Consider the following 25,194-nt stretch of genomic DNA (forward strand, 5'->3'; position numbering starts at 1 on the left):
AAACGAATGCTGAATGCTATTTTTACTTTTTGGCTTTTTTCGTAAAAGTGAAAATCTTTGGACTTTTTCAGGTCCTAAGGTAGGTTTTTAGTAAAAGCTAAGTGACGTAACATGGACTTTTGAAATTGGGGGATACTTGTACCTCTTTTCCAGAATCTTGGTTCTGCAAAGCCTGGTTGTCCTAGCAGTTTTGATGACTTCAAAACAGTGGTGGTGGTGGTTGTGGCTAATAGCTTTTCTGGTTCTCAGCTGGAGTGTAGGTTGCTACCTACTCTATCACAGCCAAAAGCAGAAATGTAATTTTTTTAAAATGTTGAACTTTGCAGGTGTGACAAGAGAGGCTGTGGGAGCACAGGAAGGTACTTAGCCCAACTAGAGTTATTAGGAAAAGTGTGGTGAGGAGTGACCATTGAAATAACTCTTGAAGGATAAATAATACGGTAGGTAAAAGGGGGGGTGTGTACCGGCCAGAGGGAACAGTATGAACAGAGAAGTGATGTAATAAAATAGCATAGCAGGAACAAGGAAGCACCATAAATACAAGTACTGCTCTTACAGTATGAATTTTAAGGCAGAAAATGATGGAAGGTGAGTGAGGCTAGAGAGGTAGGTCATGCGGATTTGTACGCCACACCTGGGGGCTTGTACTTACTCTTTTAGGTAATGGTGAGCCTTTTAGAGTTTAAAGCTAGAGAGGATTTGTATTTTAATGATCAGAATAGTGGCATGTGGAATACAAAACCCTGTGTTTTACCAGATTGAATCAATCCATTCTAAATTCTCTTGAGGATTAGTTAGTTGTTCAACTTACTGACCTGGCTTAACCCTATTTGAGGAATCCATGTAAAAGAAAACAGATCCCTTGACCAGGAAGTACTTTCTAGGGTGGGCAGGCAGTTCTGCTTTCCTTTCTTCCTCCCGTCCTTCCTTCTGAATTGGATCACTTAGACACAGAACTTCATTTTTGTAAAGCTATCCCGATAAAATTACTGTTTAGTACATGTTTGAATTGATTTGAAAAAGTGATCTTCGTATGACTTCCCTAAGAGTGAGTCTTAAATTATTAACTTTTGTGGGGGTTTTTTGTTGCTGCTGTTGTTGTTATTAGTTTTGACTAGTGATGATAATACTAGCCATGCAGGAATGCTTCCTTGACCCTATTCCCATATTTCAATATAAGGTATAAAGTCCAAAGATTTGTCATGATCTCTTTCATAACTAGTTGTATTATAATTGGTTTAAAATAATTATTTGTATGTAGTATTTTGTAAATTTGTTTTTTTCTGGCATCATTAGAGCATCAGGCATTTTTAGAAGTGGGAAAGAACAAAACTAGTATTTGAGTGCCTTTTGCATTCTATGTGCTTTCTAAAAGTTGGCTCATTTAGTTATAACCATGATATGGAAATCTCTATGTAACTGTGTTCCCTATGCTACGTACTATTATAGCACATTATGTCCAACTTTTGTGGCACTTCTTAAAATTATATGTTTGTCATTTGTTTAATGTCAGACACCAAATAGGCACATTATATATAATTTGTCATTTAGGGATCTTTTTCTCCTCCATCCCCACTGTATGGATCTCTGAGCTGAAGGTAGAATTAATGGTGTTTTTGTTCCTCATTACTACTCTGGATCATTGTTCTTTCACCTCCTTCAAGCCTCCCCAGTTTCATCAGATTCTGTCACCATCTGTTTCTCCTTGTGTGAATGTATTTCCTTATCATTGATTTGTTTGGATGGATGGCTTAACATTACTTTTTTTTTTTTTTTTAAAGATTATTTATTTGTTTGAGAGAGAGCACACAAGCTGGCAGAGGGGCAGAGGGAGAGGGAGAAACAGGCTTCCCGCTGAGCAGGGAGCCCGATGCGGGGCTCGATCCCAGGACCCCGGGATCATGACCTGGGCCGAAGGCAGACGCTTAACCGACTGAGCCACCCAGGCGCCTTCTCTTTGTGTGAACGTATTTCCTTATCATTGATTTGTTTGGATGGATGGCTTTTAACATTACTTTTCTGTTTGTTTTGGCATTTTAGATAAAAGCTCGTCTTGGTAGGAATTTAATTTCTCTTGAATGCTTAACTCTCTTCATTTAGAAATATTGTGACTGCCTTCACTTTGTTCCCAGGGACCTTTAGGAGCCCCCAGTCCAGAACTAGATCTTAAGGTAGCAGCTCAGGGCTCTGTGGAAAATGATTTATTATTGAACCAATGACCATGCTAATAGCTCTTTGACTCAAGGCCTAGTTGTCAGTTTGTGTCTGCTTCCTCTCACTTTTCTTGAGAAGCCACAGCTCCAGATGATGTTTTGCCACCTTTTTCAGACTCTTTTTGTGAGAGAGAGAATTCAGCTCCTGGCTCTAATAGCCTAACTCCAGTTTCCTCTGTCATGTTGGACAATAGTCTCTGCAGGACATATATTCCCTTGCTACTCTGTGCACCCAGAACTTGTCAAGCCCACAGCTTCAGTTTGTGAATTGCCTATGTTTTTTTTCGATCAATGGAATTACACCACTGATTCTCAGAGTATCCCATTTCTAGCAGTCTTTTTCACCCACCTTGATTTTATTTGCAAGTCAGAAGAGCTTGACAATAAGTTATTTCCTCCAGGTTGACATTATTCCTATGCTTTAAAGTTCACAGGCTTGGGGCGCCTGGGTGGCTCAGATGGTTGAGCGTCTGCCTTCGGCTCAGATCCTGATCCCAGGGTCCTGGGATTGAGCCCCACATCGGGCTCCTGGCTCGGCAGGGAGCCTGCTTCTCCCTCTCCCTCTCCCTCTGTCTCGTCCCCGCTCATGCTCTCTCTCTATCTCTGTATCTCAAATGAATAAATAAAATCTTTAAAAAAAAAAAAAGTTCACAGCCTTAAAAAAACATAGCTCTTTTCCATGTCTTTAACATGATCATATCCTCTCCTCAATTTTTACCTTTTAAGAAACAAGTTTGTTGCTATCTCCTATGAGAAGCTTTCATTCTACTTCCATATGGGACCAAGTGCCCTTCCAGTGTATTCCCTTAGCACCCTGTGCATACCTCTCTTTTACACTAAACATAGTTGATTGACATTTTCTGATTGCCTCGCTATGAGACTTTAAGTTTAGAAGTTTAAACAGGGAGCTTTTTTTTTATTCATCATTATCCCAGGACCTATCGTATGATGCACCCTGAATATTATTAATATGTTATTAATATATTATTAATATGAACTGAATTAAATGTTTTGATTGTTCATAGTTTTAACACCAGCTTGGTGGTGAGATGTAAATGTGAGAGGTTGTAAACCATTTTTATCTCAATTTCTTGTCTGTATTTCTTGTGCAGTAGTCTAGGGTCGGTCTTTATTTGACAAAAGGAATTGACTAGAAGGTGGATATATGGCAGTTAACCTTCTGAAATACCAGTTATAACTGAGTTTAGCTAGATGTAAAAATGTGTGATTAGTTGGTTTGGCCAACACTAAGAAACCCTTTACTATGTTGTGCCAAAATGAAAAGTGACACAGGAATTGGGGGAAAAAATGAGAAATTAGCTTGCCAATGCCATGGCAGAGATTATAATGAGCACTGAGTCACGTATTTCTCACAACACTAAAGAAAGCCAAGAGGAAGGAGAGAAGAAATTCCAACTGAAATATCTGTTTGAGGAGATACATTATTAAGATACACAGCCCACCCTGCTTTCATGGCTCTTAATGTATCTCTCTGTGATATAGGAATTAATTTCATAAAATTGACCTAGAGTAATCAGGAAAGAGGTTTAAGCTATGGTCTCTCTACTTTCTAAGGAATGAGAGGAATAATATATTTTAAAGGATTTCCATCTAAAATGGTTGTAATTACAAAGATGCAGTGCTTGGATTAAACCTTTACTTGTCTGGAACCCTCACTTATTGAAAATACTTTTTTCCACTAATCAAAGAGTCATTTCTTTACTCTATTGTGTTTACCTGGTTGAAGTAGTTCTCATGGATCTGTTTCATTTATTATAAGTAGATTATTATTAGGTTTATTTTGTATTTTTTTAATAGTGCCTACAAAACTCAAGAGTAAAGATAGCTAAGTCATTATTGCATTAAAGTGTGTAGCTTCTAAAAATTAAGCCTGTACTCAGCAGTTTAAAATAATATGTAGGAAGCAATAATGTCATATGTTTGTATGATAATCTCTCCATTAGTAAATTAGTTCAGGTGAATTTCCCCTTCAGTATTCTTCCATGATCTTTAAATGTATAATTCACCTATTGTCCCTGATATCTTTAATTTATTCCTGTTGACTTTAGATTTGTTTTTAATGGGCTGTTATTCTATTACCATATTCCATTTACATTTCCTAAGATGGTTTAATGGCTATTTGCTGCCTTAGAAAGAAATTCACTATATTTTCTTATTCTCTAGAACTGGGAAACTTAATTCCAAAACTACTGTCAGTTGATAATAGTGTTACCTAACCTTTAAAGTGTTATATTCTCTGGACACCTTTGTTTAATTAAAATATAGGTATATGGTGAGATGACATTGTGAAGATTTTATTTAATAAACAATGAGAATATTGGATGCTGATAAATTGCTATGACCAGTACATAATGTTTTATCTTTGTACATCTTAAGTTTGATAGATTTTGAGTAAACTTAAAAACATTTTTAACATATAAATGTATTCCATAGCATTTGCTAGTCTTTTAAGAGAGAATTCATTCTTGATAACTTGGAACCTCACTTGTTCTTTTTTATTTTTATTTTGTCTTTTAATTGTTCCCTTGTAGAATGTTTCTCCATCCCAGAGAGATGAAGTGATTCAGTGGCTGGCCAAACTCAAGTACCAATTCAACCTTTACCCAGAAACATTTGCTCTGGCTAGCAGTCTTTTGGACAGGTTTTTAGCTACTGTAAAGGTAAATATTTTAGGATACACTTAAACACAGCCTCTTGTTTGAGGGTGTATATACTAAACCAGGGGCATTTAGTAAATATTCTAGAAAGTGACAAGGAGTGAACAACCTTGGACATGATCTATGTCCCTATAAGAAGGCATGATGTTTTCCATTATTGCTGTAAATTTTTAGAAATGTTTTGAATTGTATTCTGTAATTTTATTTTTGCTACCAGTATTCATAACATATACTTAACCTATGAAGTTTTTGATTTCCTGATTTTAATACAAACAGTGTATCATCAGCAGAATGTGTCGTCATCTTTTAACACGTTGGTGTACTAGATGTTATTGGTGAACTAGACTAGAAAAGTATAAGCCTATTACACATTTTTTTCTGTCACTACTTAGTTATTGACTATACTGTGTTGTGTTTAGAAAATACATAAATACTTTCTAGAGGCAGGCATTTGGAATATAATAAGACGAACTGAGCATAAAATAAGTTTGGTATATTTTTGTTGAATGATAGTGTATAAAAATACATGAATAAATTTTATATTGTCTCTGTTGGTATAATATATCATTGGTTATATTATGTGAAATTGGTCATAGTAGGCCCTCAATGGATTTAAATCGGAAAGTTAGCATTTATTTAATGGCAAGGCATGAAAAAGTAAAAAAGCAATTCATTTGTTGTCATTTGTATGCCTAGGAATATGTAAGCTGGGGGAACTGTGAATTCAATGCTAAGGATACTGTACTCTTTGTTATTAAGTATGAAAAATAGAAGTCAAAGAATTATGGAGTGGAAGAATTTGGATGGCCACTCAGTTATCTTTTATGTTTCACACTTGTACTCTTAAGAGACTTAAAGAACCCTTAATTATAATGATACTAATTGCTTGAAATTTAGGTTCTCTGACATATCTACTTTTATCTCACTACCAAGGCCCCCCCTCCCATCCTCCGACTCTAGCTAACCGCCTTTTCACAGAGAAAGATGAGTTTAAGCTTAGTGTCCTTTCTTGGTTTTTATGTTCTTCACAAACTGTTAATGACCTTAGTGTAGCTTCTGTCATAGAAAAGATTCTTACCTTATTATTAAACATTTTAAACAGATTTGGGAAAGTTTCTGGATCAGTTAGAGAATTGCCAAGTATTCCATTTTTTTCATATTTCTTATTTAATGGGTCCTGTCATGTTACTAGCCTAAAATTCTCTTACTTAGATGGTTAATCTGTCTTGAAACAATTAACCTAAAATGTAGTCGAAGTTTAAATAAAGGGACTTAAAGCAGACCATACAAGGCTGCAGCAGTGAATAGAGCCTCAATCCTAGCTGTGCAGAAGAAAGTGCTATGTAGCTCTTTAAAAGTATGGACCCTGAGCCCTGTCCCAGAGCTACTGAATCTGAATCCCTAGTTGGTAAGATCTGGATGTCTGTATTTAAAGAAGCAAAAACAACTGCACAAATGACTCTGGTGTACATCCAGGAATTAGAACTACTCTTTGTTGAAAAAAAAAAAAAAGATCATACTTGCTCTTGGGATTATTTTTACTATGAAATTTATTGGTGCCCTTGATTTAGGAGTTGCATGGCCTACCTTCAGTTGTTAACTGTTGGGCTCTTCTTTGTAGTGAACTCTGATTACCTCAAGGATTTGACCTGTTGTATACTTGGGGAAATAAGGGATCCTGGAAAACTGTCTTAGCTACAAGATATGCCTTTACTTCCTATATCACTTGTGTGGTGTCCCTTCTGAGACATAATAGATAGACATCGTATTTTTGGAAGTGCTTTCTAAATCATAATGTCTGATTAATATTAATGATTAAATACAAATAGTGATATTATTGAACCAGCTTTTATTTTTCATATAGGCAGAGGACTAGAAGGTTCCTAGACAGTATGCCACTTACACTGAGGCAGTGGTCACTGGTGTGTTTTTTAAATAAGTTACTTAATCAAGGCCACATCAGGTCATCAGAAGGTTTCCCTAATTTCACAGGAATGTAATATTTAAGTATAAAATAAATATCGAAACAGGTTTTCTTCGTGTTATGTAACTTATCTCTGTATCATTCAATGTAATTGGAGTTAATTGTTCTGGTTATTTAAAACTGGATTCTGATGCTGGGTTTGGCAAACCCTTATTCTAACAGTGAGGTAGAAAGTACTCCTACCTACCTTATCTTAGATAAGGAAAACAGGCAAATTCAAGCCTTCCTATGCATGTCAAACCGTTTAGAAAGTTTTTTCCTCCTACTAATTGATGATGAATTTAAGAACCTTTCTTTCTCACCATGGAACTTGAATATATACTTGTTTTTGTGAACACTTAATTAGAAAATTTCTACTCCCCCGCTAACACCCTATAGTTTTTTTAAAGCATCTGGAATAGGTTTATAGTCTTTTTTATTTTATATTGTCTCTTTCTCTTTAATTCCCCTAACATCTAGTATGGTAGTATTACTGATATGACAGATAAAGAGAGTAAAACTAGCTTACAAAATACACACATGTATAAATAGATTTTTAATTTTTGGAATTTTATTTATTAAGTAAATTGTCTTCTAAGAGTAAGTTCTTCTCTGCTAGATAGATATTTAACTTTGGCTAACTAGCATTGGTTCAACTTTTAACTATATAATATCTTAGTATTTTCATAAAATATAATTATGGCTAGGGTTGTGAAGTTAAAAGTTAGCCCTGGTCTTAGAAAGCAATAGGTGGGAATCAGATTAATTATTCCTTAGAATTTTGTGCATACTTGTCTGACGTGCATATCTAGTTTTTAAAAATAAACTCTTTTAACTTTCTAAAAACCACTGATGTTGCTTTTTTCCCTCTTCAAAATTATAGGCCCATCCAAAATACTTGAGTTGTATTGCAATCAGCTGTTTTTTCCTAGCTGCCAAGACTGTTGAGGAGGATGAGGTAAATATTCTCCTTTAAAAATTAGTTATGTCTCTTTCTTGAAAATTTCTCTCCATTTATTAACTTGCTTTCTGTTTACCAGAACAAAAACTGAAAATTAGTTTATTTTTGTTCTCTCCTCTTCACTCTGCCCCGTTCCCCTTTGTTTTGGACAGAGAATTCCAGTACTGAAGGTGTTGGCAAGAGACAGTTTCTGTGGATGTTCTTCATCTGAAATTCTGAGGATGGAGAGGATTATACTGGATAAGTTGAATTGGGATCTTCACACAGCTACACCATTGGATTTTCTTCACATTGTAAATACATCTAATGTCTCTTAGTTTTCTTAGTTTTCTATGGGAATATGTAGTCTTAGGAACTTAGGAAAGTAGAGTGCCCACTCATTTGTTGTGACTTTTAGAAAAAGAAAAATTAGAAATTAGGATATTATCCTATGTCAGATTTCATGAAGCTAAAATTACAAACTTAAGAAATTGAGTAATACCTGAGGTTACATCAATTTCTGTATATAATTTACCTAAAACTTTAAGTAAAACTAGTATGATGTTCTTGTGGCTTTTTTCAGTTCCATGCCATTGCAGTGTCAACTAGGCCTCAGTTACTTTTCAGTTTGCCCAAACTGAGCCCCTCTCAACATTTGGCAGTCCTTACCAAGCAACTCCTTCACTGTATGGCCTGCAACCAACTTCTACAATTCAAAGGATCCATGCTTGCTCTGGCCATGGTTAGTTTGGAAATGGAGAAACTTATTCCTGATTGGCTTCCTCTTACAATTGAACTGCTTCAGAAAGCACAGGTAGGTGTCAGTCAAAGTAAGTGTCCATTTTAAGTTCATCTCTTACTGGGATACGTAAATGATTATAAAACTAAGAGACAATCTAATCTTGTAATGGCAAACCACTTTGAAGAGGAGACAAGAGTAAAGTAATATACACTTTAAACTTTATGAGCTAGGTGAACTTTTTTCTCTTATAAAGCTTAGATAGTATTTTCTTGCTTCTTTTCAACCCTTCTTCTAGGTTACTTAAAATCTTTTTTTTAAGAATCTTGAAAAATTAGTAAGATTCTCTATAATACATTGTCCTTTTGTATGTAGAACCTTCCTAGCTACATTTGTAGGTTTCATCATAGTACTTCTTTCTATATTTCTACTTATTTTGTAAAAGATAAATTAAAAACAAATGGCAAGAATTTGCTTTTTAGACAAGCAGATAATTTATTGTTGGCTAGAAAGTGAAGTATTTGTACTAGACTTTGGCAAGTAGAAGCCATCTTTCTGAAAGAGGTTTTGTCCTGGTAGTTCCTATTATTGCCTAAGATTTTTCCATCACTTCTCTCTGCAAATTGGCATAAAATGTTATAGGCCAGTTAAATTTTTTATCAATTATCTATATAAAATGCAGGAGTTTGAATGGAGAAAATTCTCATTCAAATGGAAAGTTAGTAAAGGTGCTATATGTGAGCAACTACTTTGGATAAGCTTATTGGTTCTATTCATGTCACCAAATAGAATTTAAAAGTTTACATCTGCTGCAGACCATACCCTTCTGCCAAATGAGTCCATAAAAGACTTACGGATCTACTTTCCCTTTATATGTCCCTGTTTGTTCTTATTTGATGAAGTTATTCTGATTTATGTTATCGGATTTTATTTAGAGAAAAGATTTAAATTCTGAGCTTAAGTAATTACATCTTATAATAAAAAAGAGCTGCAGTTATCGAACTTACAAAACTTAGAATACTATAAAAGAAAAACAGAACAATACTTGAATTTGGTGTGTTATAAGATATGTCATAGATATGAACTGTAAAAGTTAGCAGACATGTAAGTACCTCAGTACTACCTCTCAGCTCTGAGAATTTCAGACCCTAGTCTGTGAGCAGAGAAGGATTGAGGGTCTTTTCATAAAAACGTTGATGATCAGAGCAATATATTAGCTAGAGGCCCATTCCTCTTCTGTGTGCTTTGTTCCACTGGTTTTAGCGTGGCTCGGCTTGCTCTACATCCCCGGGACAGGCATAGGATGTTGGTGGTACCACAGGCTGTTTCTCCTTTACAAGGGAGACATTTTCTTTTAATAGCATATCTTAGATTGTTATAATTGAGAAGTATTTCCATTGAAATAAATGCTAGAGTGGAAATAATTCTAGGAGATAGTTGCTGTTTAGTGAGGATTTTTAGAAATTATCATAAACCACCATATAACAATAGTGTGGCACAGGAAATTTACTTTCCTACCTACTGTGTTGTTAAGTGAAATTGAATGTTAATCATTTACATTAGACTGTGAAGTGGGAGAATATGGATATTAATAGAAAACCTCTGCATTTCGTTTTCCATTTTTTTATTGGAACAACGGACATGTTTAAATGCTCTGACTTGGTCTCTGTGCCTATTCCCAAAGCCAGTACAGAGAAAATTTGCTATATGAAGTGTTACTGTCACAAAGAAAGGACAGACTTTGAAGCATAAATAATAAGACTGTTGTAAATAGAATTTGTATTCTGTAGCTTTGAGAGCTTGTTCTCCACTAAAAAAATACTAGAGGATATGCTTATTCTCTTTCACGAGTCTTCTGGTGTTTTGGTGCTGTAAGAAGAATGTTCATTGAAATTTGTTCCCTTCTTATTGAAGGAGTATTACAGACTTAGAATTTGAAGGAATCTTCTTAGAAATCATTTCATTCAACTCCTTTATTTTAAACCTGCAGTTCAGGGAACTTGGGACTTTATCAGAGACAACCAGGACTGCTTAGTAGAGAACCAGTGCTTTCCCATATACACCTTAAAGATTTAGTTTGGTGGTTTTCAGAGTTTCTTTTAGAACTAGAATCCTTCCCTTGACTCCAGCAAAATCTTGTACACACACAATCCCAGAATATAAAGTTAGAAAAGTAATACTTTCTAATATGTATTTGGGGCAGAGACCTGTTGGGTGCAGTCTTAATCCACATGGCCTCTTCCCTTTTGCAAGCTGTTTGGACATAGTTTGGAAACCAGTGTTCAGTTCTCTTATACGAATAGTTATGGTCCACAAACATTTATTGAAAAATCTATGATCTAGGCACTGGGGAATACAGTGATTGTAAAAAATGAAAAAAGGCCTCTGCCCCATGTGGTATTCAAATTATAATGGAGAAGAGAGTTAAAAACAACACCACAGACTTTGGGACTTGGTCTTAACAGTTCTCTAAAACCAACTGGGACTGATAGCCAATATATGTGGCCCAAACCTGATGGATCCTGAGTCTTTAAGGCTCAGTGATGTCTCTGCTGTAAGTTCACCTGTGTTTAGGTGGGAATACCAGGTCTAATATCTTGTAGTTAGATGTGTGATAAGGCCATCAAATATTCCTCCTGGATTCTCGGTTCTAGTACAGGAAATTTTTGCAACGTATTGGTGAGATCATGCCAGAATTACTTCTGCCATGTTTGCCCGTGTCCTTGTTTGAGAGGACTACCAGTGTCCATCAGAGACGTGCCATGCTGTAAGGGGGCCGCTCTCACTGGCTCTGCCTTTGTTCGCTCGGGACTGCAGACCAAGTACAACGAGGGTTCCTGGTTTGAAAGGCAAGCCTTCCTCCTAGTCGCCTACCCCTGTTCTCTTAGCTCCCATGCTAACTGTTGGTCACCTTTCTGGGATGGCTCCCCTCTTTCTCTTATCCCTTCTTTCCTTGCTTGACATCTGTAGCTATACTCACATCTTTCTCTTTCTGACTAATGTGACCCACCTTGAGAATCTCAGAATATTAACTCTACTGACTGAGTGTGGTCATTTCCCTAGTCCCTAGCTAGACAGTCGTCAGAGCAGATGTTCTTGGCCGTGGTGTAGTTTAAAACTAGAGTGGAGACTTAGAGAAGCAGGCCTTCCCCACCAGGGTCTCCCAGTTCTTGAAGGTGCCTCAGGTCAGACTGCTGCAGCAGGTATTTTCAGTGCTTCGTGCTGCTTGCCTTACCTGGGGCCATCTGAACCTGTCATGTATGTCCTCTCCTGTGCCCCCTTCATCAGTAACCCATCTGCATGTCTGCCCTGCAGACTTCCCGTGCTTCCTGTTCCGCCTTCCTTGGTGAGCTGCATTACAGTGGTGTTTGTTTTTCTAAACCAATAATGGTAACCATTATTTGAAATTTGAGAAGATAGTCATAAAAAGTAACAATAAATGTCCTCTGAACATCCCGCAATTAGAATGAGTTCGTTTTAAATCTTTTGATAACAGTTTCGTTAGAGGACTTTTGTCTGGTGTCTGAAGTTGTAGTAATTCCAGTTGAGGTGCTTGTTCTGTTTCCTCCACTGGATCTCAACAAGGGTCACACTCGATTTGTTTACTTAGAACAAATTCAGGTAGTAGATTAGAAGGAATTTCTTTTGATGTGTTATTTTGAACAAAAGACTTAGTTGGATGGAAATAGAGTTCATATAGATGGTGTTGGTTTGATAATGTCTTTCTTGCCCTGTCATTTTCTAAACTAGAGTTGACTCTTCAACAGCACGGGTTTGAACTGCACCGTAGTACACGACTGCAAATGTGTTTTCTCTTCCTTATGGTTTCCTTAATAACATTTTCTTTTCTCTAGCTTTATTGTAAGTATATAATACATACAACATACAAAATATGTGTTAATTGACTGTTACTGGTTATTAATGAAGTTTTTGGGAAGTTGAAAATGAGATGCAGATTTTCGACTGTGGGAGTTGGCACCCCTAAATGCCCCGTGTTGTTAGGATCAGCTGTATAACTTCCTCTTAACTTTTTGCACAGAGAAAGATTATAGTGGCGTAGTCTTCCTTTTACTTGAAATGTAGGTCTTTTTTCAAACCAGTACCATCTGTGTGAACTCGACTTTGTAGAATTCTGCTGTGGCATTATGCCCAGTGACCAAGGCATTAGAATATCACAATATTCTAATATTTTACTTTTCTAGGCCCCCAAGTATTAGTCATTTGCTAAGGAACAGTTTGTTAGAGTAGGTACTTTTCAGAAATAATTTTTATACTCTAGCCTTTTTTTCGCTTCCCAATTTCGGTCTTTCACTTCTCTGACCTCCCTTTTACAAGCTTCTTGAAGTATTGACAAGGGTACCTATCTCCTGAAAGAGCTTTAAAGCCCTGTCCCTCTTCTGTGTTTTTTGTTTCCTTGTTTTTAGCATGGCTCAGCTTGTTCTGCATCCCTGGGACATGATAAGCCCTCGCCTACAGCTGTAAGCTTAATAGTTGGGGACTATCTTTAAGTATTATGAATTCTTTTAAGGGAAGAAAAGAAATTCTAAGACTAGCTAGTAGTATTTTACCCTTAGGGTGTTACCTAGTGTCTTTCAAACAAGGAAAAAAATTAGTGAACCAAATGGTAGAAATTAAAAATGGTCATTTCATTTTTGTGTATTGTTTCTGACAATTTTAGGCATTTTAACATTTGTACTGTGATGATAACATCTGCCTTTCATTCTTCTTTCCACTGATACTTTCCTGGGTAACAAGTAATGAATATTTTTAGAGATAAAAACAGTCTTGTGACCGGATGTGTTCGTTGTTCTTGCAGATCATGCTATTTTCCTTTATTTTCTCTGTGGTATTGCAGACAGTCATGTTGTGTACTGTAGGTTGTATGGGTATGAATAAGATGTGGTTAAGAAATGTCTAAGAATACTTATAAAATACACAAGACTGGAAAGTGATCCCTGATAGTTAATAGTCTAAGTAGGCTTCCTGGAGATGGCGGCATTTAGCCGGACCTGGCCGGGATAGGTTATATAATTTCAACAGGTAGAAATAGGATGAGCAGGGATAGAGTAAGAAAGGGCAAGATTTGCACAGAATAGAGAGAGCAGGCCTGTTTGGCAGAAATGGAGAGCACAGTTTGGGATATGCCAGGAAATAAGGCTGAAAAAGGTTGGGGTTAGATTGTGAAGAGCCTTATACCAAGCTAAGGAGGTTAGCTTATTTCTGGTAGGCACTGGGGTGCATCTAAAATATTTGAATAGGGGAGAAATGTATGTTGCTAGGGAAAGTAGGACAGAGAGACTGATTGTCCACAGGGAGGATTTTAAAAGCCTTTCATGTGTAGTCGTTGTGCTAGAAAAGAAACTTAAGGAATAAAGATGAATACGATACAATGCCTGCCTTTTGGGGGCTTATAGTCTATAAAGGAAAAGCTAAATGGTTAAGTAGATTATTTTAATACAATGTGGTGTATGATGACAGGTTGAAATAGAAACAGATGCCCCTGGAATTTGGGTGTGGGGGCCAGGGAGAGTCAGCGGTGGCTTCAGAGAGAATACCTGAACTATCCTGAAGGATAAGAAGGAATTAGTGAAACCTCCAAATTAAACAAAAACATTTCTTGTTAATGTTATCAAGCTTGCTAATTTCTACAAAAATATTATTTCTCAAAAGTTCTCATTTGCTATTTTAAAAACAAAATAAATTGTTTTAAATTCTTAGCCAAATCATTGTCCCCATCCCTTAAATTTTTTCATGCCTCTGGTTTTTTCCCTAAATTCTTAATGAATTTTGTGTTTATCTGTCCTGTGTCTTCGTGAAGAGAATAGAAGAGGCAAAGAGGGTGGGGCGAGGGGTCTTTGAAGGGTCTTCTAGACAGAGGGAACAGACTGAACAAAAGTAGATGTTGGATATATACAGTGAACAAAAGAGAATAGTTTGTTTTCATGAAGACGTTCAGCATATATTTGCAAATACAGAATTTAAGTTCCAAAGAGTCTGACATTAGAAGTACAGATTTGGACACATTTCCTAAGAAGATGATGGGTAGGCTGGAGGGATCGATGAATTTCAGGTAGAAGGTGTGGGGAGAGAAAAGAAAGCTGGGGAGGACAGAGGGCACAGGGAGGGAAAGTGGCCAGCGAAATGACAGAGTAGTCTGTATTAATTAAATGATCGACTCTGGTTTTTTTCCTCCGGGCCCAGATGGAGAGCTCCCAACTGATCCACTGTCGGGAGCTTGTGGTGCATCACCTTTCTTCTCTGCAGTCTTCCCTGCCTCTAAATTCCGTTTACGTCTACCGTCCCCTCAAGCACACCCTGGTGACCTGTGACAAAGGAGTGTTCAGATTACATCCCTCCTCTGTCGCAGGCCCAGATTTAGATTTCTCCAAGGACAACAGCAACCCGGAAGTGCCAGTCAGAGGTGCGGCAGCCTTCTGCCATCAGCCCCCAGCTGCCCGTGGGTGCAAGCATACCTCTGCTAAACGCAAAGTAGAGGAGATGGAAGTGGATGACTTCTATGATGGACTCAAACGGCTCTATAATGAAGATAATGCTTCGGAAAATGTGGGTTCTGTATGTGGCACTGATTTATCAAGGCAAGAGGGACATGCTTCCCCTTGTCCACCTTTGCAGCCAGTTTCTGTCATGTAGCTTCCAGTGCAAACTAAGGTAGACTACTCTGGGAATGGGAACATGGGAAAACCAGGAAAGGCTATATACAGGTGTATACCTTAGCAGGCCAATTTGAAGTGAGCCAGAGAAAAAGCCCGTTTACTTGTGTGGCAAATTATAATCAACATTATTTAAGCATTTAAAGACCAAAAGTGTGAAATTCAAAAGATCCAAATTTTTTTTAAAGTAAAAAAAATCTTGTAGTGTTTGTCAGTTCCATCCTTTTCTCTGCTAAAATGTAATGGAGATTGACCCATCTCAGATTCATATTCAGTTTAAAGTTCCAAAATTTAACTGGCACACACCCTGTCTCCAGCATCCTGATTTAATTTTCCTCATTTTTGCTTGCTTCTTTATTGAATACTTAATGAACTTTATGCATGTGGATCTATAGCCTGACTTCCACTGATTAGGAAACCCTCAAAATCATTTTTTTAGCGATTTAGTGAATAAATTATTTGTGTGACAGCCATGTTTAATCCAGGATTCAAATTAATCCGAAAAGGGTACTTCAGAATTGCCCCATATGAATGAGAGGCGGTAATAGAAAAAGGACTGGCATGACCACATTGATTTTGTGTTTGTCTCATTTCAGTTCTTGGAGGTTGGAAACAAAATTGTTTTCATTTTTGTTTATCTTAAATTGGAACTTGAAAGTGGCGTGTAATTAGGACACTCTTAGATTTGTTGAAAGCATTTTTGACTTTTGTATAAAAGAATTTGTGATAAATATATCCAGGTGCTCACCAAAGAAACATGTAACAACTAAGGTTTTGGTTTTTTTGTTTTGTTTTTGGTAACTGATCAGTTTTCACTCATTTATAATCAGTAGGAGAGACTGTCTAGATGTTGGGGCAGCTCTATGATTGGGGTCTGTAACGTGTAATAACTGAATTCAGTACCCTAGATTTATGTTAAGCTATTAGTATTTTCTTGATGAAAGTTATTCACCCTACCTGTATTTCTTTTAATGACTTCTGGATCCTGAGCTCCCTGTGCAGTCTGAAGAAGGTATTGCAGTCAGAACCATGTACTGATGATAAAAGCCTCTGGTAGCAATAAAAGTTGTCCTTAACCTTTGTTATCTTTAACTTTTTTCTGCTTGCAAAGTGGCACAAATTCCTGATTGCTAGACACTGGTATTTCAACTACAGAAATGATAAAAATCCCAAATATATGCCCAAAGAAAATAAAACATGAAAAGGGGATTTAAGTGTGACTGAGGAATGTAGGTTTTGACGTAAGAGTTTTTCTTGTGTGTCCTTTTCTCACCTTCTAAATCGTAACTTTTCATCTGGTGGAACAGTTTGTGAGAGCATGCCAGTCTTCGCATCACATCACAAACTGTTCCAAGATTTGGAAACGAACTTTATGGGTAATTGTCTGGTGTCTCCTGATGCTTAGCCTTTCATTCCATGAAGCCTCTCCACAAAGGCAAGGGAATAAACTTGATGATTGGGCATAAATTATTCTCTGATCTTCCATTTTAACAGAAAAAGTGCATCCTCTGACTCTTGAAGATGAACTTTAGTGAAGCAGCTAAATATTTTTCATTCAAAGTTACCTGTGGAGAACTGAGTATCTTTTCTACAGATGATTTATTAGTGTGTGGGGGGAGGGAAGGACTGAGTGCTCCCAAATGCCAATAAAAATAAAACCGATTTGTTGGAAATGTTCCTGACACAGCCTTTGGCTTGAAGGAAGCCAGCTAGAGCTTAGCTCTTCACTCAGCCCAGCTGATGAGACTGAGCTTAACGTTTCCGCCGTTGAGGGAATTAAGACATTGGTGTCTGCTCCCTAAGTAGCAGCATTTCTTTTCTCCTGTTTGTTAGAAACAACATGTATGTGTGTCCTCTGTACATACCTGGATTTTCAAGCTTCCTAATTTACTCAGATTCTGGAGTTCCTGAAATAAAGTCAGTCATGCTTGAGCATTACTGCCCAGAGCACCACAGTGGCCTTTCACTTAACGATGTGATTAAGCTGCTGACTCTTGGCCAACAGGGTGAAGAGCTTATCGTCATCCTTAAGGTAGTTTGTACATTTTCAGCTGGAAAGGGAAGGAAGATACTGTGCCATCTGCTCTCACCACCATCCTGAAAGATCGTATCCCTGGTATGCATTAGCAAGTTGACGGTTAGAGAATTGTCTAATGCCACAGAGCTAAGAATTTTTACCCCTTTATATTTGCTAATGTGAAGTGTTGTCTAACAACTGTTAATTCTGAAGCCTCCAAAATTCTAGAAATTAGCCTTTAAGTTGTTAATAAGAGGAGGTCTCCTATCTATGCTCCATATTAATGTTTTGAGCTTTGGCCACTAGATGGTGCTTCTAGGAAAATAAAGCATCTTTTTAAGTTTCTAGGAAAAATTGAATTACTTAGGCTTACTGTATGAGAATGAGCATTTGAACACTTGTCTCTTGTTGCCAAACGTTAACATCGTTTGCAGTTACAAATTCACATCATTTAAGGCACAGGGGACCTGTGTATCTGGGACTCAGGGAAAATGAGCAAGATCTGCTGAGGTACGGGGCAGACTGTGTCCAGATAGGTCTCATACCAAACACAAAAACAGAACCAGTTTTACAAAAGTAATCCTAATTTTTCTGAGTTGTCTAGTCCTGCAACATAACCTAGAAATGCAATTGAGATTAGTTTCCAAGTCCCCAAACCTGGCTGCTTTCAGTTTGAGTTGGATTTGACCTAATTCATTCAGACAGAAAAGATGAAGTACAGGCGTAAACAGCGTGGGTTGTATCAAGGAATTAAAAGCTTTCACTCCCCGTAATGAGGAGCTTAGAGGTTTTTATGATACACTATTATGCCTAAGACCCATGGGTAGGACAAAGACCTCCCTCTTGCCATCTCTGGATTATTGAAAAGGCGTAATGACAGGTAACCAAGGATGTCTTACCAGAGAAACTTGGGAAAAGCTCACAACTTGTTTTTTTTAGTTCCCAGGAGCTTCTGAGTTAAGGATAAAATGGGAAAAACTGCTCCCTTTCCCTTGACTGTAAAGTACAATCTTCCTAGCGTGTCAAATGCTAGAATTGTTGATCTTACTGTATTACACAACAGTAGGGTAGTAGAAAAGTACAGGCCCAGTAAACTGGTTTCTCATTTCTCAGAAAATGTTTTGTGGGCAAAGACACTCTAGAATGAAGGGCAACCTTAAGCAAGCAACCACTGAAAAGCAATTAGGGCAAGTGAGGAGAGGGCTTTTACTTTTCAGAATACAATCTGTCTTAAGCAATTTAGCATAGAAAGGGCTTACCTTTTCTTTTGCTCCAAAAATTTGCTGTGTTCATGAGGTAGTGTTTGGCTACATCCCCAGCATCTAATGTAGGCCTGGTACAGTACAGAGAATGAAGTATTTGGAAAGGGGGAGAGGCAGAGGGTGGGGAAGGTGGATGGATGGATGTAAATAAAGGGCAAGGAGAGCTAGAACAGCACCTTCACAGTTCTGAAAGCATTGTACAGAGAATGCTCGGTTGAGCCGAACTCTCCTCTACTCTAGCATGTTATTCTGCGCTCCCTTCCCCATACACACTTTGTGTGTCGGGGGCAGGGGGCGGGGAACAGGGACCAACCTCATTATAATAGCCTCTGCCACCTCTGATCTAAGCGCTGTAGTTTTTGTTTTTGTTTTTTTAAAGATTTTATTTATTTATTTGAGAGAGAATGAGATAGAGAGCATGAGAGGGGGGAGGGTCAGACTCCCTGCCGAGCAGGGAGCCCGATGTGGGACTTGATCCTGGGACTCCAGGATCATGACCTGAGCCGAAGGCAGTCGCTTAACCAACTGAGCCACCCAGGCGCCCCTAAGCGCTGTAGTTTTGAAAGAAAGTTTCCACAGTGGAGCCAAAATGCCATTCCACTCACAGCACTGCAGGTAAGTGGTTGGAGGCAGACGTGAGATCTCCATTGTGCCTCACTGTTCCACTGGCCACCAAGAGGTCTCGCTTGTGTACAGCTACTTGTTAGACTAGGAAGCTGCAAAAGGAGGTGAGTGGATACGAAGGCTCACAATTAGTCTTTTCAAATTAAGACATTAAATCCCTTCACTGGCCAGGGGAGAGTTTCAGCTACTTGCTAGTATTTTTCACAGACATGGTAGAGAAAGCCACCCAGGTAACTGAGAAGACAATGTGGAGCAGAACCATTGTAATGATGCTATTGTCTGGGACAGGTTATACACTTCCCTGGGGTTTGTTCCCATGGCCCGGGATACAAAAACTCTGGAAACAAGGTAAAGCACAGCTTCCCAATAAATAAAAAGGCAGGGATGGGCCAGAAAGTTATTTTTAAGGTACCTTTAAGTATAAATTCAGTCCTAGAGGCAGAAAAGTCCTCTACCCAACACGGACACATTTTAAACATGATTAAGACTTATAAAGGTCAAAACCCCAGTGACGGCAGAGGGATTTTTTTTGGTTGTATCTGAGATGAGGAGAGATTCTTAAGCAGAATTCTGTGACTAAAACTTCACTTAAATTTCCTCTTGAACTTAAAACTGGCATAATTTTGATACCAAACTAAGTTTGAATAACCAATACAGAAAACAGAACTGGCTAACTGGAAAAATTTTTTTTTCCCAAAACAGAATCCCAAACCCAAAACAACTTATATAAGGGATGCAGGTCACAGAAAAAGAGTTAAATAAAACAACAATGGTTCCTGAATTTAAAGGAAGGATGCCCACTTCTCTCTCTCAAGAGGCGGTTGGTCAGCTGAAAAATAAAAACATTGCATCAATAGAACACTCCAAATAAAAAAATTGTAGCCATCTCTGTTCATGCAATATCAAAAGTTAAAAAAAAAATCCCAAACTCCAAAACAACCCATAAAAACTAACAAAAGGAAGGAGAATGTTGCCCAGATCTTATGACCTGATTGATGGTTGAGGGTCCTGATGGGGCTGTTCAGAATGTCACTCATGGGACAGAGAGGTCTGGAGTTAACATGAGATCGAGTTTGTGGACCCTGCAGGTGCTGACCACCTCAGAGTAGGGTATGTGCTGTCTTCAGTCCGTGAGTTCTCGGATTGGCAGCTTCAAGAACATGACAGCTAAGCAAGAGGATCCCAACACATGGCTACCTTGGGTCTTGGCCCAAGTTCTCTTTTTCACTCAATTTCCTTTTAAGCATTATTAAGTATTACTGTTTTTGGTAGTGAAAAGTCACCTTAGTAACCACTACGGGCAGTGGTTTGTAAACAGACATTGACAAATACAAACAGCAAGGCAGGAATTGACCCGGACTTTAAAAGAATAGGAGGCGATGGTGGAAATGAGGTAACTCTTCCCCAGCACGCGTGAACAGACACTCCTGCTCTTCTAATGCTCTATGTCCATTAGGGGGGAGTAGGGCTTGTCAACAGGATGGCTACATAAAGAAGAAGCTACAGAGGAGAAAAAAGAAAGATTCAGATTCAAATTTGATTCTTAAAGTTTAAAAAAAAAAAAAAGAGCTTTTCTACAACTGGGGAAGAACAGCAGTGTGTCAGTTAGAGGGCTGACTTCCGTGAGCACAGCCAGGGGTGAGCAGCCAGAGGCCAGGCAAGAAGCGGCTACCTCCGCTGGGCCCAGAGGCGGCACGGCGCCAGGGACAACAGTCGGGACAGGAGGGGCTGGGTGGGAATGGGGGAGAAAGGGAGGCAGAGACCACACGTGACGTACAGGACACCGCACGGCAAGGATCTCGGAGCAGGTGCTGCTGCCCGCACGGGAGCATTTGAAATCCCCCAGACAAGGCAGGAAAGCATGAGACTCTTTCATTCCTATTTCTTTTATCCAATACAAGAATCACGTGTACATATGCATACCAAACAGTGACCAAAAAGAACTCACAAGAGGGCACACATTGTTTGGGTAAAAATATATTTTCCCCCACGTTGTGTCTTGGCACTAGTGATATATGCAGAGATTACCTGCCCACCGCTCTCTACCTTAACAGACACCAAATTACTGAGCAAGGTGGCTATGTGATTACTTCCTCACTTGAAAAAAGGAAGACTTCTTATCAATACAATTATTTTAGTTTTTAAAAAAGCCAAGTGTCTAACATGCAGCTTACATATATGACAATTCTGCATTAACACCAAAAGTAGATTACACAACACTTTTAGAAACACATTGGTTATTTTCAAACAGCGAAATGACAATGGTCTACAACTACAGTTTAAGGCATATCAGCATATTTTAAAATTAAGAAATAGACAAAGTTCTAATGCTGTTCACAGCTTTTCATTTATTTAAAAAATTCCCTTCATACCTACATAAAATCTAGACTTTGTAGGTCATAATTTCCACTAAAGAGTCATCACATATGTATCCTGTCAGTGGAACCAAGACTTCTGGAAGCTGAGAATTGACAATTTCAGACACTTGCAAATGGCAAAGCAGAGGGATCTGAAAGGACAGTTTGGAAGGACCACACACACACAGTATGACATGGGTTGGTTAACAGCTGAAACCCAGATTCAACAGTCTGGATGTGAAACACTTAGGGGTAATGTCAAGAAAGTGAAGAAACCCAGTCCATTCATTTGAGGTGCACAAGATATGAAGAATAAGTATTATTGCTGGTGAGATTACAAAGCAGAGAAGGAAGATAATAAGTAACCTGTGCCCAATGTGACATTAAATGTTCCCCTGGTTGAGATCCCCTTTCTGGACAAAACTTTGACAAATTAATAAGGAGCCTAAGCTGGGAAAACATAGTCTCTAACTGCAGTCTCTAACTGCCAGTAAATTCTCGTAAATGCCTTTCCATCATCCTACTGCACATACAACCATTATAGGGACCTAAAATCCAGAAGCAATGGTCATTATTGTTGAACAGAAGATATGGGGAGAGGCCAGCTAGAACTGTCTGGCAAAAAAAAAAAAAAAAAAGAGGTGTGTTCACTGCCAGCAGTTAGCAGGAAGGAAAGACCATTAAACCAAGATCAGCAAAAAATTAAGCAATCATAAAGGCAACCTAACCTAAAAAATATTTCCCTCTTGGTTTTCTCCAAAGGAAGGTGATAGTTTCTTATTCTAGCTTTACTCCATAGTCAGAACCAAGGACCCTCTGTAATATCCAGTGATGCCCACAAGGCTGTGTGGAATGTAGCCTGGGAACAACAATTTCTGACTCCCATATTGGTATCAAGGAAAAGTTGAATTTGTATTTATCGTGGGAAAGGTACAAATGTGGCTATTTTAAATATATTTAGTGTTTTCTTTTTTTCTTAATAAACAAAATCTACTCAAACCAAAACCTCCCTACCTCCCTCCAAAAAAGGGGGGGGAGGAGAACCCATCTATCCCATTTGTTTCTCTAATTTTAAAAAGTCAGAAAGATCTCAAAGTTTTCTTACTACTGTACTTACATGCAAAGGCGAAAGCACATCCAATTAGATTTGAGGGTATCATTTATTCCGTGCAGAGCCAAGGACTACTGTGAAAAAAGGCACAGATACAGAAAGAAGAGAAGGGCAGCAACAACAAACCAAACAGGGCCAGGGAGTGGGGGGTAGAAAAAGAGTTCAGAAGCAACATGTTAAAAAAAAAAAAAGAGAGAGAGAGCTTCTAGAACTTTCTTTTGATTTTTTATTCCCTGACTCTCCATATGATTTCTTTTGTTGTGAAAATCTTCATGGGGGAAAAAAATCAGTCAGTCAACAATCTTGGAATCAAAAAGTCAGCTGGATGCCTTTTGCAGCTAGGCTCACTGTCAAAAAGGCTTTAGTGATGCATTAAAAATGATAATTTTAAGGTGACCGTTTTTGGAACTTACAAGTATATTTTCTGTTACAAGGCACAAAAATGCTCACACAAGCAGCAGTTGGAACAAGCATACAACACAAGTATTCAAGCTTTTGTCTGGTGCAGAGCGTATGAGCAAATTCAGCCACAGTTAGAATCGGCATGCTGTCTAGTATTTGGCTGTTCCACAGCTAGCTCTGGACTAGAATCATTGAAAAACAAAGCAAAACAAAAACATTAGTCCAGTAGCTCCTAAGCCTGTCTTTATACCACCACTGCGGCTTCCAGTTTGCAGGTTCTAGCCCAGCCTGGTTTGGCCTTCAGTGAAACAATCTTTACTTTGCCTAATTAGGTCTACATCAGTTCATGGAAGACCATAACTGCTTTCCCCTAAAAGTATGGTTGAGGATGAAGAGAAGGGAAAAAAACTTTATTGGAATCAACTAGAGACTTATTTAAAAAAAAAAAAAAAAAAGGTATGTGTGTGTTGGTCAGGGAGATATAGTATATCCTGTCCTATTTACCTAACGTATGACTCGTGAAGGCCAGGAGGAAGCGAGAGGTGGAGTTCATGAGAAATATTATTCTTTCAAGTAAGAAACAGGAGACTACAGAGTTAGAAGGTGGGAGGCTCTTGTTAGTAGAGGGGAGAAAAATCAAGAAGATGAAAGGACAAGCCTCACAAAGGAACAATACAGAAAAGAGATTAAATATGCCCCCTCCCACACAAATGTGGTACGGAGTCTGGGTCACGGCGTTTGGGCTGGCCCTAATCCTTGTTGATGGGGCGATGGGCTCGTAGCGCTAGTCGGGGTGAGGAAAAAGGTGAGAAGATTCCTTCAAGACAACTGGACTTGAAAGACTAGCTGTTCTATTTCTTCTTCCCTTTACTGCCATATACGAGAAGGAGACTATGCAAGGAAGCTGGATGTCAGCTGAACTTCTACCTTCTCCACTCATGGGTTTGTGTTATGTTCCTCCCCATTCCTACCTGAAACTGATGAGGTCCCCTCTCAGAATTGGGGCTGCAGATGATATACAGTTGATAACAAATTTTCTAGTTGAAATATTTCTGAAAATTTTCTCATGATTATTGAAAAGTATTAGAAGTACTGATGTCCTAGAATCGGCCATTGCCCATGGAGAGTATGAAAGAATGCTTATTGTAAGCAGTAGGGAGGCTGTGGAAAGCCTGTCATCTTTAGTAGAGGATGCTTCTATGGGGCCATGTTACCTGACCTGACCTTGAAGATCGCTGACTAGGACAGCGTCAAGGTTGTGCTGATAGAAGGGAACATAATCAGCTTTCTCATTACAGTCCAACTTGGCCAGGATTGGAGAGGGGGGTTCAGACACATTTTTAAAGCCGTAAGAGGATATGGTCTGAGGAGACCCACAACACAGGTCAAATAATGTTATTATAATAATGAAAAATCCATGCAAATGCAAAAGTCCTAAAAAGCTGACCCACCATTCTGCCTACGTAGGAAGCTACCTTGGTTTGGGCCAGGTATGGAGAAGAGGCAGAGGGAATTCAGGGCTTCTGCCCCCATGGAGATGAGAAATCAAGAGAAACAAACTGTTGTCCTGGGTATTCGGGGCTATGGTTCAGTGGCTGAGGCGGTGAGTTCTCCCGACAGACGGACATGGAGCCATTGACCCTCCATCCCTCAGTCCAAAGCAACACACAAGCCACAGGCCTGCTTCCTGCTGCCACTCCGAACAGGCATAAAAGGCCAATCATCTGCTTTCCAGAAACAAAGTCCAGCTGCACATAGCTTTTGGTGTTACTCTCTTGCTCTATCATTTTCTACTACCCAACAACAGTCAGCAAAATGAGTTAATAGTTACTGGTGTCTGGGGAAGGGTAAAAAAAAAAATAAAATAAAATAAAACAAAAGGACACAGATGGCAGAGATACAATATTACTGCAAAAGCAGGTGAATGCGGGACCATCCTTGGCTTGCCAGGCTTTATGTGAAGCTTGCACTGCAAGTTAAAAAACAAAACAAAAAAGTTAGAAATAATAATAAATAAAAAAGAAAGGAAAATTAGGAGCGCCAGCACCTGCATTCGGTGATGGTGAATGCTCATGCAATGATGATGGAATTGACAGAAATTAAAACCACAAATCTGAGTAAGCTATTCTACATGACAAGCAAAAGCAAAATTTTAATACTGAATTAAAGAACACATGGTTAGTTTCCATTTGCATGTAATTTAGAATTTATGAGTGA

At 38.5% G+C, this 25,194-nt stretch overlaps 2 protein-coding genes across 11 annotated transcripts in view; one reads left to right on the top strand and one right to left on the bottom strand.

Moving 5' to 3' along the window:
- CCNI (cyclin I) overlaps nucleotides 1–16,285 on the top strand; it is a 32,850-nt gene extending 16,565 nt beyond the window's left edge. For all 6 annotated transcript variants that reach the window (XM_031039269.2, XM_006743441.3, XM_081812982.1 and 3 more), the window contains 5 exons: nucleotides 4,766–4,894; nucleotides 7,738–7,812; nucleotides 7,968–8,108; nucleotides 8,378–8,608; nucleotides 14,735–16,285. In XM_031039269.2, coding sequence (XP_030895129.2) covers nucleotides 4,766–4,894; nucleotides 7,738–7,812; nucleotides 7,968–8,108; nucleotides 8,378–8,608; nucleotides 14,735–15,184 — 1,026 coding nt within the window. In that variant the 3' untranslated portion in view covers nucleotides 15,185–16,285. The remainder of the gene's footprint in view (nucleotides 1–4,765; nucleotides 4,895–7,737; nucleotides 7,813–7,967; nucleotides 8,109–8,377; nucleotides 8,609–14,734) is intronic.
- Nucleotides 1–25,194, bottom strand: part of SEPTIN11 (septin 11) — a 136,147-nt gene that overhangs the window by 26,662 nt on the left and 84,291 nt on the right. For 2 of the 5 annotated variants that reach the window (XM_081812970.1, XM_081812974.1), the window contains one exon: nucleotides 21,069–24,946. The exons of 1 other annotated variant lie outside the window; for it this stretch is intronic. In XM_081812970.1, the coding sequence (XP_081669096.1) occupies nucleotides 24,931–24,946 (16 nt within the window). In that variant the 3' untranslated portion in view covers nucleotides 21,069–24,930. 2 more of the 5 variants (XM_081812973.1, XM_081812971.1) reach the window with 2 other exon arrangements.

This window comes from Leptonychotes weddellii, chromosome 2 (assembly GCF_054177405.1).
Source record: "Leptonychotes weddellii isolate Sample4059 chromosome 2, ASM5417740v2, whole genome shotgun sequence".
NCBI lineage: Eukaryota > Metazoa > Chordata > Mammalia > Carnivora > Phocidae > Leptonychotes > Leptonychotes weddellii.